We start from the raw sequence: 12529 nt of genomic DNA, 5'->3' as shown, positions 1-12529 counted from the left end.
ATACTGACACAGGGAAGGAGACAGCCACTGAAAACTTGCTGCCTGAGAATCGTGAGCCACAAGTAAACACCCTGCTGCCTCTCCATCTTTATTACTCTCATCTAAGGGCCCAGTGAGTAAGAAAATTTAAGGACACGCTGCTGTCCATTAAAAATGAACTGTGATATTTCTAAATTGCAAGCTCAGTTATAACAAGTAGAGTAAAGGATTGTCCATATAGAGAGGAAAATGGAGGAATATGCATATCATGGTGGATGGCCATAATGAACACTCTACAGGTATACAATAGCTTAAAGACAAAGTCTCTGGTTTAGATACCAGATCTCACAACAACAACCTGAAATTATGGGATATTCCCAGGTTATTTGCACTGTTAGAGCTTATTTCCTATATACAGCAAATGCTTACACTAATACTACCTCTTGAACAGCCTCAGGACTGTATGATAGACCGGCCACACAGAATTTTGAAACCAAAACATCTCCCTGACTCAATACTCAGAGATGTACTAGCCAGAGTACATTTCTTTCACATCAAGGAGACCAATAGATGCTGCCCATAAGGCAGGGAAATTCTTGGACCTTTATCTTGGAAATCTCTGGAGCCAAAGTACAATGCAGTAAGCAGTTTGTATAGATTACTAATATTCTCTGATACAACAATATTGCATACAGGTAGGAATACCTGACTAAAGTCCTAGCCCACTACCTAAATAAACGTACTTCACTAATATCCCTTGAGTAGGGGCATTGCTAGGTCTACAAAAGGTCTGGGGCTAGAACCCATAGTAGCGAAGTAAAGAAAGTCATATGCTTGGGCGGGCATACACATGTCTGTCTGTATGTGTGTGTGTATATATATATATATATATATATATATATATATATATATATATATATATAAATATATATGTAATAAATATTTATTACATCAGGGTCCCCAGAGAGCCTCCCCCTTACATCAGGGTCCCCAGAGAGCCTCCCCCTTACATCAGGGTCACCAGAGAGGGGGCAGGCAGTGAGAGATGATGTAATTTCTCTGCTGCCAGCAGCTGCACAGTGAGGGCAGAACATCTGTGATGATGTCATCTCTCCGCTCTCTCACCTGCCCGGCTCTACCATGCTTCCAACCCACTGTCTGGCTCTCCCATGCTGCCTGCTGCACAGCTGCAGGGAAGCCACGGCCCGGTAGTGGGCCACAGCCCTGTGGTTGTAGACCCTTGGGACTCGGAGCTATGGGCCCCAGATTCAGGGCTATAGCCCCAAAAGCCACCCCTAGGGACGCCACTGCCCCTGAGGAAGCTACTAAAATTTTACATGCCTGGGGCCTCATCACTAACTCATCTCCTAAATTTTCACCAAACGACCCTCCAGGCCATGTCTCTGATGAATGAACTTTAGTTAATAAAACTTAAAGAACTTTGGGAAAAAAATGTATTTTTCCCATGCAGTGGGGCTAAGCCTGCACTGCATGCGTTAACTGCTCGATTTCATCTAGGGGATTGCAGAGCGAAAATATACTTACTTAATCCGCCGACCTGCCCCTCTGCATGCTAGCGGCCCTGTGAATGGACTGTTCCGACATCATCACATCCATTGACTGGCTCTGGACATGCTGCTGGACGTGGGGGAGCACTGTTTTCTGGAGGATCGAATGACTAGGTAAGTACAGCTTTTCCTTGTGCTCCTAGACAAAAGGCAGAGCCCAACTGAATTGGAGAAAATTGGGAGTTCTTCTGGGAGTTCTGTTTTAACGAACGGCTTCTATTGTTATGGTTACTGTGGGCACATTGTGATTTGTGCTATATTTCAATAACACATTGTGGACATTGATCCATTACTACACCCCACAGCATATGTGTGCTGCCCGCATTGCTGTATATGCTATTTGTTCAGGTAAGTACTTATATTAATAAATGTTTTAGGCCTGAGGTAAAGGCCATGTATCATTGTTTATTAACCACATGCCGACCACGATGTACGTCGGCACAATGGCACGGCTGAGCAAATGGGCGTACAGGTACGTCCACTTTAAATTGCGGCATTGTGGGTGCGCGCACCTGCCGCGTACTCCGTGACCGTGCCCGCGGGTCCTGCGGAATCAATGTCCGCCGGGGGCCCGCAATCGTGTCACGGAGCAGCAGAACGAGGAGATGCCTATATAAACAAGTCATTTCCCTGTTCTGCCTAGCAACATGACAGAGATCTACTGCTTCCTGTCATCGGGAGCAGTGATCTCTGTCATGTTCTAGTGAGACAATCCCCCCCAAAATTAGAATCACTCCCTAGGACACATTAAACCCCTTGATCGCCCCTTATTGTTTAACCCCTTCCCTGCCAGTGTCATTTACACCGTAATCAGTGCATTTTTTTAGCACTGATCGCTGTATAAATGACAATGGTCCCAAAATAGTGTCAAAAGTGTCCATTGTGTCCGCCATAATGTCGCAGTCACAATAAAAATTGCAGATTGCCGCCATTACTAATAAAAAAATATATATATACAATAAAAATGCCATAAATCTACCCCTATTTTGTAGACACTATAACTTTTGCGCAGACCAATCAATATACGCTTATTGCGATTTTTTTTTTTTTTTACCGAAAATATGTAGAAGAATACATATTGGCCTAAACTGAGAAAGAAATTTGGTTTTTTAAATATTTTTTGGGTATATTATATTGATATAATATATAATATTAATATTATTATAGCAAAAAGTAAAAAATATTGCTTTTTTTCAAAATTGTCATTCTTTTTTTGTTTATAGCGCAAAAAATAAAAAACGCAGAAGTGATCAAATACCACCAAAAGAAAGCTCTATTTGTGGGAAAAAAAAGGACGTCAATTTTGTATGGGTGCAACATTGCATGACCGCGTAATTGTTAGTTAAAGCGACGCAGCGCTGTATTGCAAAAAGTGCTCTGGTCAGGACGGGGGTAAATCCTTCCGGGGGTCAATCGGGTAAAGATGTTTCCATCCGTCAGTGTACTACTGCTATGTGACATGTAGGATATGCACCCTTGATACCTTCAATGTCGTAGTGATTATGATTCCACTGCCCCTGCAGAGCCCTCCTCTATCTCAATATGCAGGCAACTCCAAGCAAGCCCTTAAGAATCAATAGAAGTCTTAAAATTACCTCTTTAAAAGTGAAGGGACTAAATAACCTTTATAAAGATTCTATGTTGTAGAGAAATTGTGACATCCATTTTGTTAAAAAAACTCACCTGTGTAAAAATAAACCCCTCCCCTCCAGTTTAAGCTGTAACTTCCCCACTGCTACTCTACATTTACAGAAAAAGGAGTCACCTTTGCAGTTGAAAATCCAGTTGCTGTTAAACTGTTATTTTTAGAATGTGACTATGGGGGCAGGTATATCATCTTAGGAAGGAGTGAATATTGATAATCAGATCTATACTTATAGTTGCCAACATTGCAAAAAAAAAATTCGGAACACTCTTTTGCATGTAGGCGGAGCCTTGCTATAATTAGGGGGTGTGGTATTCTTTTGTAGGCGGGGCATACCGCAACAGAAAAATATGGCGCGCAGTGCGCCCGTGGAGAAAAATGGGCGTGGTTTGAGCGGAATAGTGGGCATGTCTTAAATGGGCGTGGCTCGGAAGGGGTGTGGTATGAGATGAACGAGGGATGGAGGGAGAAAGAAAGAAAGAGGGAAAGAAAGAAAGAGAAAGACAGAAAGAGGGAGAGAAAGAAAAAGAGAGAAAGAAAGAGGGATGGAGGGACAGCAGGCCCAGCTCCTACACAACAATAGAAATATGTGTATTCCAGGAAGTTTAACAATCAGCAGATAAAGATACTCCAAACACCTGGTGTTAGCACTTCAATCATCCCGGCACCATGGTTGTTATGGTGTCAGGATAATTGAAGTGCATTATTTATATTATTACATTGTAATATAGAATGAAATTATTTAACTCACCATAATGCAGAATCAGTGGAAGCCCTGAGCATGTCACTTGCCACGTTGCCTGCCACCAGATGCCATTAAGTGTCCCCAGCGGAGTCCTCCTTTACATCAGGCATTTCCAGCTGACTCCTCCCTTACATCAGGCATTGCCAGTGGAGTCCTCCCTTACATCAGGCATTGCCAGCAGAGTCCTCCCTTACATCAGACATTGCCAGCGGAGTCCCCCCATACATCAGACATTGCCAGCGGAGTCCTCCCTTACATCAGACATTGCCAACGGAGTCCCCCCTTACATCAGGCATTGCCAGCGGAATCCTCCCTTACATCAGACATTGCCAACAGAGTCCCCCCTTACATCAGGCATTGCCAGCAGAGTCCTCCCTTACATCAGACATTGCCAGCGGAGTCCCCCCCTTACATCAGGCATTGCCAGCGAAGTCTACCCTTACATCAGACATTGCCAGCAGAGTCCCCCCCTACATCAGGCATTGCCAGCAGAGTCCCCCTTACATCAGGCATTGCCGGTGGAGTCCCCCCTTACATTAGACATTGCCAGCGAGGTCCTCCCTTACATCAGACATTGCCAGCGGAGTCCCGCCTTACATCAGGCATTGCCAGCAGAGTCCCCCTTACATCAGACATTGCCAGCGGAGTCCCGCCTTACATCAGGCATTGCCAGCAGAGTCCTCCCTTACATCAGACATTGCCAGCGGAGTCCTCCCTTACATCAGGCATTGCCAGCGGAGTCCTCCCTTACATTAGACATTGCCAGCGAGGTCCTCCCTTACATCAGACATTGCCAGCGGAGTCCCGCCTTACATCAGGCATTGCCAGCAGAGTCCCCCTTACATCAGACATTGCCAGCGGAGTCCCGCCTTACATCAGGCATTGCCAGCAGAGTCCTCCCTTACATCAGACATTGCCAGCGGAGTCCTCCCTTACATCAGGCATTGCCAGCGGAGTCCTCCCTTACATCAGGCATTGCCAGCAGAGTCCCCCCTTACATCAGACATTGCCAGCGGAGTCCCCCCTTACATCAGACATTGCCAGCGGAGTCCCCCCTTACATCAGGCATTGCCAGCAGAGTCCTCCCTTACATCAGACATTGCCAGCGGAGTCCTCCCTTACATCAGGCATTGCCAGCGGAGTCCTCCCTTACATCAGACATTGCCAGCAGAGTCCCCCCTTACATCAGGCATTGCCAGCAGAGTCCTCTCCTTACAGCAGGCATTGCCGGCGGAGTCCTCCCTTACATCAGGCATTGCCAGCGGAGTCCTCCTTTACATCAGACATTGCCAGCGGAGTCCCGCCTTACATCAGACATGGCCAGCAGAGTCCTGTCCTTACACCAGGCATCCCTCAATGGAGCCCCCCTTTCCTTACATCAGGCATTCCCAGCAGTGGAGACTCTCTCTGCCGCCATTACTAAACAGAATGGGACAAAATAACCGGGTGGCTGCCAATAGCAATTGTGCTGCTGCGCCGCCCACCCCGCCCCTTCCCACATCAGGTCACAGACAGACGGCAGCGGGGCGGGAGGTGGGCGGTGCCACAGCTCAAATTCTATTGGCAGCCACCCGGCCATTACTAAACAGTAATTGTTTGTTTTGGTCTTCGGGAAAATGGTGGCCGGTGGAGACATTGTCTCCGTCGGCCACTGACCTCTAGCAGCGGCGGCGGAAAAAAAAAACGGTAAAATAAGAATTTCCCGGAACATTTCCTATGAATGGCTAAATCTGGGAAAAGGGTCTAAACCCCGGGAATGTCCCGGGAAATTCGGGACAGTTGGTAAGTATGTATACTGTTATTAACTTATGCTCGCTGAATGTAAATCAAAAATCCATCTTAGCTGCTCTTATTAGAAAAATTAAGAAACTTCAACAAGATAGTCTCATAATTGCAGGAAAAGATTGAGTCCCAGGAGCTAATCACAGTAAAAACCACATGACTGTGCTGCTGTCTAATGGCAAAGGATCAGATGCTGAAATGCTGACGTCAAAAAGGGTTGATAGCACTCAGGAACTGAGCTGGATTTGATGGGTAATGGCTGCAATGAACCACATGTATACTCAAAAAGGTTGCTGGCAATTTATTCCAAAGATTAAAACAGTACACATTTGAATGACAACATTATCCCAAGGCTGTAAGGCAGGCTCAAGCACTGATGGATAACTAGGACCGACCGGGACAACCAACCAAGGGACACCGACCATGGAAAGCCACAAGGACACGCCAGCTGCAGCTGTGTGGTGTGTAGAGCTGGACCTGCCGGCAAGGGAAGATGGTGTCACTGACACTGGCGATGTAAATAGAGCCAAGCGGGTGACTGTGTCCGGGGGGCATGAGAAGCAGGGTGTCTCTGTTTCTGTGACTACCGGGTTCGCATGCAGGACTTGACAAAGCACGCAAGCATGCAAAACCGGTAGTCACGGCAACAGAGATGCCCTGCTTCACGTTGACAATGGCTGGTTCCTTATCCGACACCTCAGTTCCGGCTACATTGGATATAGATAGAATTTACAACTTTAAACACATAACCCAAAGATCTAATTCTTCTCATATACAGTCCACATCTGACTCACCTTATGACAATTATTCCAGTAAAAATATGGAAATCTCTTACCAGTTCTTTACAATACTCCACTATGTCCTCTACCATGTCTTCCCTTCTAAACTCGAGAATTCTTCACCACAGAATGTTCCCTTTAGACTTGGAGATCCCTAGATTTGGACACTCTCAACCAATTATAGGTTGAGGACTCCCTGAAATAATTTGAGAACATACACCAAACATTCCACATCCCCAATAAAGACTTTGAAAATATCTTTATGTCAGAGCATTACTTGCATCAAGGATGCTTATGCTAACTTTTTTTCCCAGAGACATTCTTCTGTATCTCACTGAAGCACATTTTAAATGAGAAGTATGGGTTTGGGGATTTTTCTTCATTATACTTACCTAGGTGGATGCCCTCGACTGTCTCCCGACGTCTCTGCACTGAGAACTGAGTCACCAAACATCGCAGATGGCTCGGTTCTCTCTGCTCCCTGAGAGGAGAGCTGCGGACTGTCAGTCAGCAGCTTTCCTGCTCTGCTCCTCCACATTGGGGCTCTGAGCTGTGGAGGGGCAGAGAGCGGCCATCTCAGCGGCTCGCTGAGAGGCTGAAACAGCCATCAGTCCAGGCACCTGACGGATCCAGACTTCCAGAGTTGGGATGACGCGGTGCCTGGACTCATCTGTGTGAAGTCAGCAGAGAGCGGACTGCACTCCTGTGACCCATAGGAGAAACCCTATGGCAACCTGGAGGTGTCCTGTACACAGAATGTGTACAGAACGCCCTTCAGAAACAAAATTTTCCACTTGTGTGATTGGCTCACTGATTTTCTCAGAAGTCTGCACTAAGATATAAGTCAGATTTCAGGCACCCCCTGCAACAAAAAAATAATTTTTGGTGAGATACTGCCAATAGGAAATCATGGCTAAAGGCATGCAGACCCTGCAACTTTCCTCATTTGAGCCCTGCAGTTGCAGCAGTTGGTTGATAATTATGAAACCACTCCCATACCGATTCACACAGAACATGGACACAGACAAACACACAGGAATTTCTTCAGAATAACAAAAGGTAGGAATCTGCAACAAAGTTAGTTAAAATCCTTGTAATGTACATAGGTCCCCCAAAAGGAATGTTTCTTTCTCAACAAAAGTGGAGTTACTCTTTAAAAGGTGCCTGCACTACTATGATGCACCTTTTGATGTGACTTAGTGCCAGAGAGTATAATGTCGGATCAAAGTCGCACTGGAAATTGTGCGTCTTTGGAGTCACGCAAGTGTGAATGGAGCCTTGCTCAACCTTTGAACCTAGAAAACACCCTTACAATGAAATAGACCTGACTCTGGAAATGCAGTGGTAGCAGGCAATGGAATGGCCATTTTTACAAGAGATTCATTGCATATCATTTACATCAGGGGTCTCCAAACTTTGTAAACAAAGGGCCAGTTTACTGTCCTCCAGACTTTAGGGGGGCCGGACTGTGGCCAGTGGGAGGAGAAAAGGTCCCGACATCAGTGGGAAAAAATAATGCCCCATTGTTTATTTCAGTGAGAATAATTGCACCCCATTATTGGTGTAACTGGGAAGAATTGTGCCCCATTACTGATGCCCCATCGGTGGTGTCATTAAGAGGAATTATGCGGCATTACTGATGTTATTGGGCCCCATCATTGGTGTCATTAAGAGGAATTGTGCCCCATCACTTTTGTTATTGGGCCCCATTGTTTGTGTCATTGGGAGGAAATGTGCTCCCTTCATTGGTGTCAGTGGGGGGAATTAGGCCCCATTGTTGGTATTAGTGGATGAAATAGGGCCAAGGGTCAGATAAAAGCAAGCAAAGGGCCGCATCTGGCCCCCGGGCCACAGTTTGGAGACCACTGATTTACATGATGATTTGTACCTTTTTTGAATATACCTTCTGTATGTTGTACGTTTCTTCCATGTTTTTGTGAAACAATAAAAAAAATGCAATATTGTAAGGAAGACTGTGCTGAATCTAACCTCACTCACAGCACTGTGTGTCAAGACACAACATACAGGCTATACAAGCAAGCCAAAGTACAGCCATTAGGTCAGTGATAGTGCAGAGACTGACAGTTCACATGGACTCAGGTACACGCTGGCAGCAGGAAACTGCAATAGAAAAAAGCCTTAAAATTATTGTAAACGATCGCCTTGTAAAACAACCCATTCAGTTTAAAATAGAAATGAAATGCAAAACGTTTTTGTAAAGATTGATATATATATATATATATATATATATATATATATATATATATATATATATATATATATATATATATATATATATATATATATATATATATATATATATATATATATATATATATATATATATATATATATATATATATCAATCATAAATACCCCTTTTCCTTTTTTTTATTTTTATAAGTGATCTTATTCCCTCTGTTCTCAGCTACATAAGGGCTGGGAGGAAGAGAAGCAGCAGGACACTGAGCTTCCCAGTTTAAGGCTGTGCAACAGGGGCGTGTCAGGACAAGTCTGATCACTGGAGGAGAGCACACTGAGTTCCCAGCATAACTAGAGAACTGTGTGTTCTCCTGCTTAGTGTGGTCAGTTTTTAATAGGAAAGCAGAAGGACTGGCAGGAGCACCATGGGGTTTCACATAAAGGAAGCAATACAAAGAGATCAGGATACTTTATCATACAATTACATGAACTATAAAATGTTGGGGTAACAAATGCTTTAATGAGCAAGCAAAGTTGTATAGGTTTGTGGATGGTTTGAAAAAATGCACAATATTAAACTTATACAGTCGGGTCCATAAATATTGGGACATCGACACAATTCTAATCTTTTTGGCTCTATACACCACCACAATGGATTTGAAATGAAACAAACAAGATGTGCTTTAACTGCAGACTTTCAGCTTTAATTTAAGGGTATTTACATCCAAATCAGGTGAACGGTGTAGGAATTACAACAGTTTGTATATGTGCCTCCCACTTTTTAAGAGACCAAAAGTAATGGGACAATTGGCTGCTCAGCTGTTCCATGGCCAGGTGTGTGTTATTCCCTCATTATCCCATTTACAAGGAGCAGATAAAAGGTCCAGAGTTCATTTCAAGTGTGCTATTTGCATTTGGAATCTGTTGCTGTCAACTCTCAATACGAGATCCAAAGAGCTGTCACTATCAGTGAAGCAAGCCATCATTAGGCTGAAAAAACAAAACAAACCCATCAGAGAGATAGCAAAAACATTAGATGTGGCCAAATCAACTGTTTGGAACATCCTTAAAAAGAAAGAATGCACCAGTGAGCTCAGCAACACCAAAAGACCCGGAAGACCACGGAAAACAACTGTGGTGGATGACCGAAGAATTCTTTCCCTGGTGAAGAAAACACCCTTCACAACAGTTGGCCAGATCAAGAACACTCTCCAGGAGGTAGGTGTATGTGTGTCAAAGTCAAAAATCAAGAGAAGACTTCACCAGAGTGAATACAGAGGGTTCACCACAAGATGTAAACCATTGGTGAGCCTCAAAAACAGGAAGGCCAGATTTGAGTTTGCCAAACATCTAAAAAAGCCTTCACAGTTCTGGAACAACATCTTATGGACAGATGAGACCAAGATCAACTTGTACCAGAGTGATGGGAAGAGAAGAGTATGGAGAAGGAAAGAACTGCTCATGATCCAAAGCATACCACCTCATCAGTGAAGCATGGTGGTGGTAGTGTCATGGCGTGGGCATGTATGGCTGCCAATGGAACTGGTTCTCTTGTATTTATTGATGATGTGACTGCTGACAAAAGAAGAAGGATGAATTCTGAAGTGTTTTGGGCAATATTATCTGCTCATATCCAGCAAACTGCTTCAGAACTCATTGGACGGCGCTTCACAGTGCAGATGGACAATGACCCAAAGCATACTGCGAAAGCAACCAAAGAGTTTTTTAAGGAAAAGAAGTGGAATGTTATGCAATGGCCAAGTCAATCACCTGACCTGAATCCGATTTAACATGCATTTTACTTGCTGAAGACAAAACTGAAGGGAAAATGCCCCAAGAACAAGCAGGAACTGAAGACAGTTGAAGTAGAGGCCTGGCAGAGCATCACCAGGGATGAAACCCAGCGTCTGGTGATGTCTATGCGTTCCAGACTTCAGGCTGTAATTGACTGCAAAGGATTTGCAACCAAGTATTAAAAAGTGAAAGTTTGGTGGATGATTGTTAATCTGTCCCATTACTTTTAGTTCCTTAAAAAGTGGAAGGCACATATACAAACTGTTGTAATTCCTACACCGTTCACTTGATTTGGATGTAAATAAATTAAAGCTGAAAGTCTGCAGTTAAAGAACATTTTGTTTGTTTCATTTCAAATCCATTGTGGTGGTGTATAGAGCCAAAAAGATTAGAATTGTGTTGATGCCCCAATATTTATGGACCTGACTGTACATAACTGTTATTCAATAAGTCAGTGAAGTTTTATCTTTTATATTTAGTAAGAATTTATGAAATTATATTGTACCAGTTTGCATTGATAAAAAAAGAAATTTGCTTTGATAAACATCCGTGCAAACATTATGGGATGTACATAATGAACAGCGCCATCTTTGGTCTGGCCACCTGACTGTGCATGCGTGGGTAGGGAACAAAGCCAAGTGCTTGTTTGTGAGGTTACTGGGGCATTGAAATGAGCAGCTGAAATAATAAGTATTTTTTACTAAACAGAGCACTACATATTATTGTACCGAAGATCCTGTAATGCTTGGGGATGTTTTTGGAAATTGACAGGTAAAAGGTCAACAACCCCTTTAAGGTATCTATTTGCATTACGGTAACATTCACTTTAATACGTTTGTTCTTATTTTTCAGGTCAGTGCCTATGGCTTCATGACTCACGATTTTAAAAGTTATTCTGATCATTACTACGACAAGAAAAAAACTGAAGTAACGTTGTACATAAATCATGATTTTCTTTTGGAGAAAGAGTTGTGGTCACAGTTGCACCGTGAAAATATCATCAAACTCTACCAACGGACATAGGCCAGTTCTGAATTTTTTTTTTGTATGGGAACTTCAATGGATAGATCGCCTGTGGTCCAGGGTTTGATCAACACCAGTGCTTCAAGTTCATATTGCTTTTTGGATGTCCTTTGACTACATTGATTTCTTCAACAATCCAAAACGTACGAAAAACCTAAAGGACACATCTATCAAAAGACTGATATTTTATTTTTAAGTAAAATGAATATTCTTTGTGATCAATTGTTTCTCCCTGTGTTTTCAATGAGAAAAGTTGTGGTTTTGTTTTTGGAAAAGAATAAATCACTTGTTGCACAAATTAGACGTATGGTGGGTGAGAGCATTTGAGACTTGCCCGTCATTTCAAGAATAGGCAGAACTAACCTTTAGGCTGCATTCACATCTGAACGTTTTCAGCTCATAAAACGCTCGTAAAACTCCTGATAAAGGCCCAACGAGCAAAATCCCATTTATTTCAATGGCACCTGTTCACATTTGAGCGTTTTGTCACCTGAAGCAAAACGCCTGAAAAACGTCTTAAGCTCAAAAAAGAACATGAGCTTCTTTGGGGAAGATTACAGGCGTTTTTTTGCTTTTTACATTGGTGACCTGTACAAAATTGCGGCAAAAAACGCGTTAAAGGTATATAAGGCTGAACTCCAGGCAGATATAAAAACAACACCAATTAATGTAGTTATGAATTTAAAGTAGTATTCAAGTGATACTAACACACACACACTGTTAGTTTACATTGTCCCTTCTATTTCTGTATGTGGATGATTGCGAAAGAAAAAAAAAAAGCAAAAAAGGTAACAGCGCTCTCTGCAGGGACAACCCAATCCATACACCAGGTCCACTCACAGGTGCCGTACCATATGGATGATTGCACTGTAATTATTTTAACCACTTCAGCCCTGGAAGGTTTTACCCCCTTCATGACCAGGCCATTTTGTGCGATACGGCACTGCATTACTATACCTGACAATTGCGCAGTCGTGTGACGCTGTACCCAAAAAAAATTGATGTCCTTTTT

General features: G+C 43.2%; 1 protein-coding gene across 1 annotated transcript in view; it reads left to right on the top strand.

Moving 5' to 3' along the window:
* Positions 1-11815, top strand: part of ST6GALNAC1 (ST6 N-acetylgalactosaminide alpha-2,6-sialyltransferase 1) — a 316367-nt gene extending 304552 nt beyond the window's left edge. The window contains exon 9 of the mRNA XM_073606205.1: positions 11347-11815. Coding sequence (XP_073462306.1) covers positions 11347-11517 — 171 coding nt within the window. The 3' untranslated portion in view covers positions 11518-11815. The remainder of the gene's footprint in view (positions 1-11346) is intronic.
* Positions 11816-12529: the final 714 nt, after the last annotated feature.

Source organism: Aquarana catesbeiana, linkage group LG12 (assembly GCF_042186555.1).
Source record: "Aquarana catesbeiana isolate 2022-GZ linkage group LG12, ASM4218655v1, whole genome shotgun sequence".
Lineage (NCBI taxonomy): Eukaryota > Metazoa > Chordata > Amphibia > Anura > Ranidae > Aquarana > Aquarana catesbeiana.
Note: the sequence above shows the minus strand (reverse complement) of the source record. Positions and strands in the feature narration are given on the sequence as shown.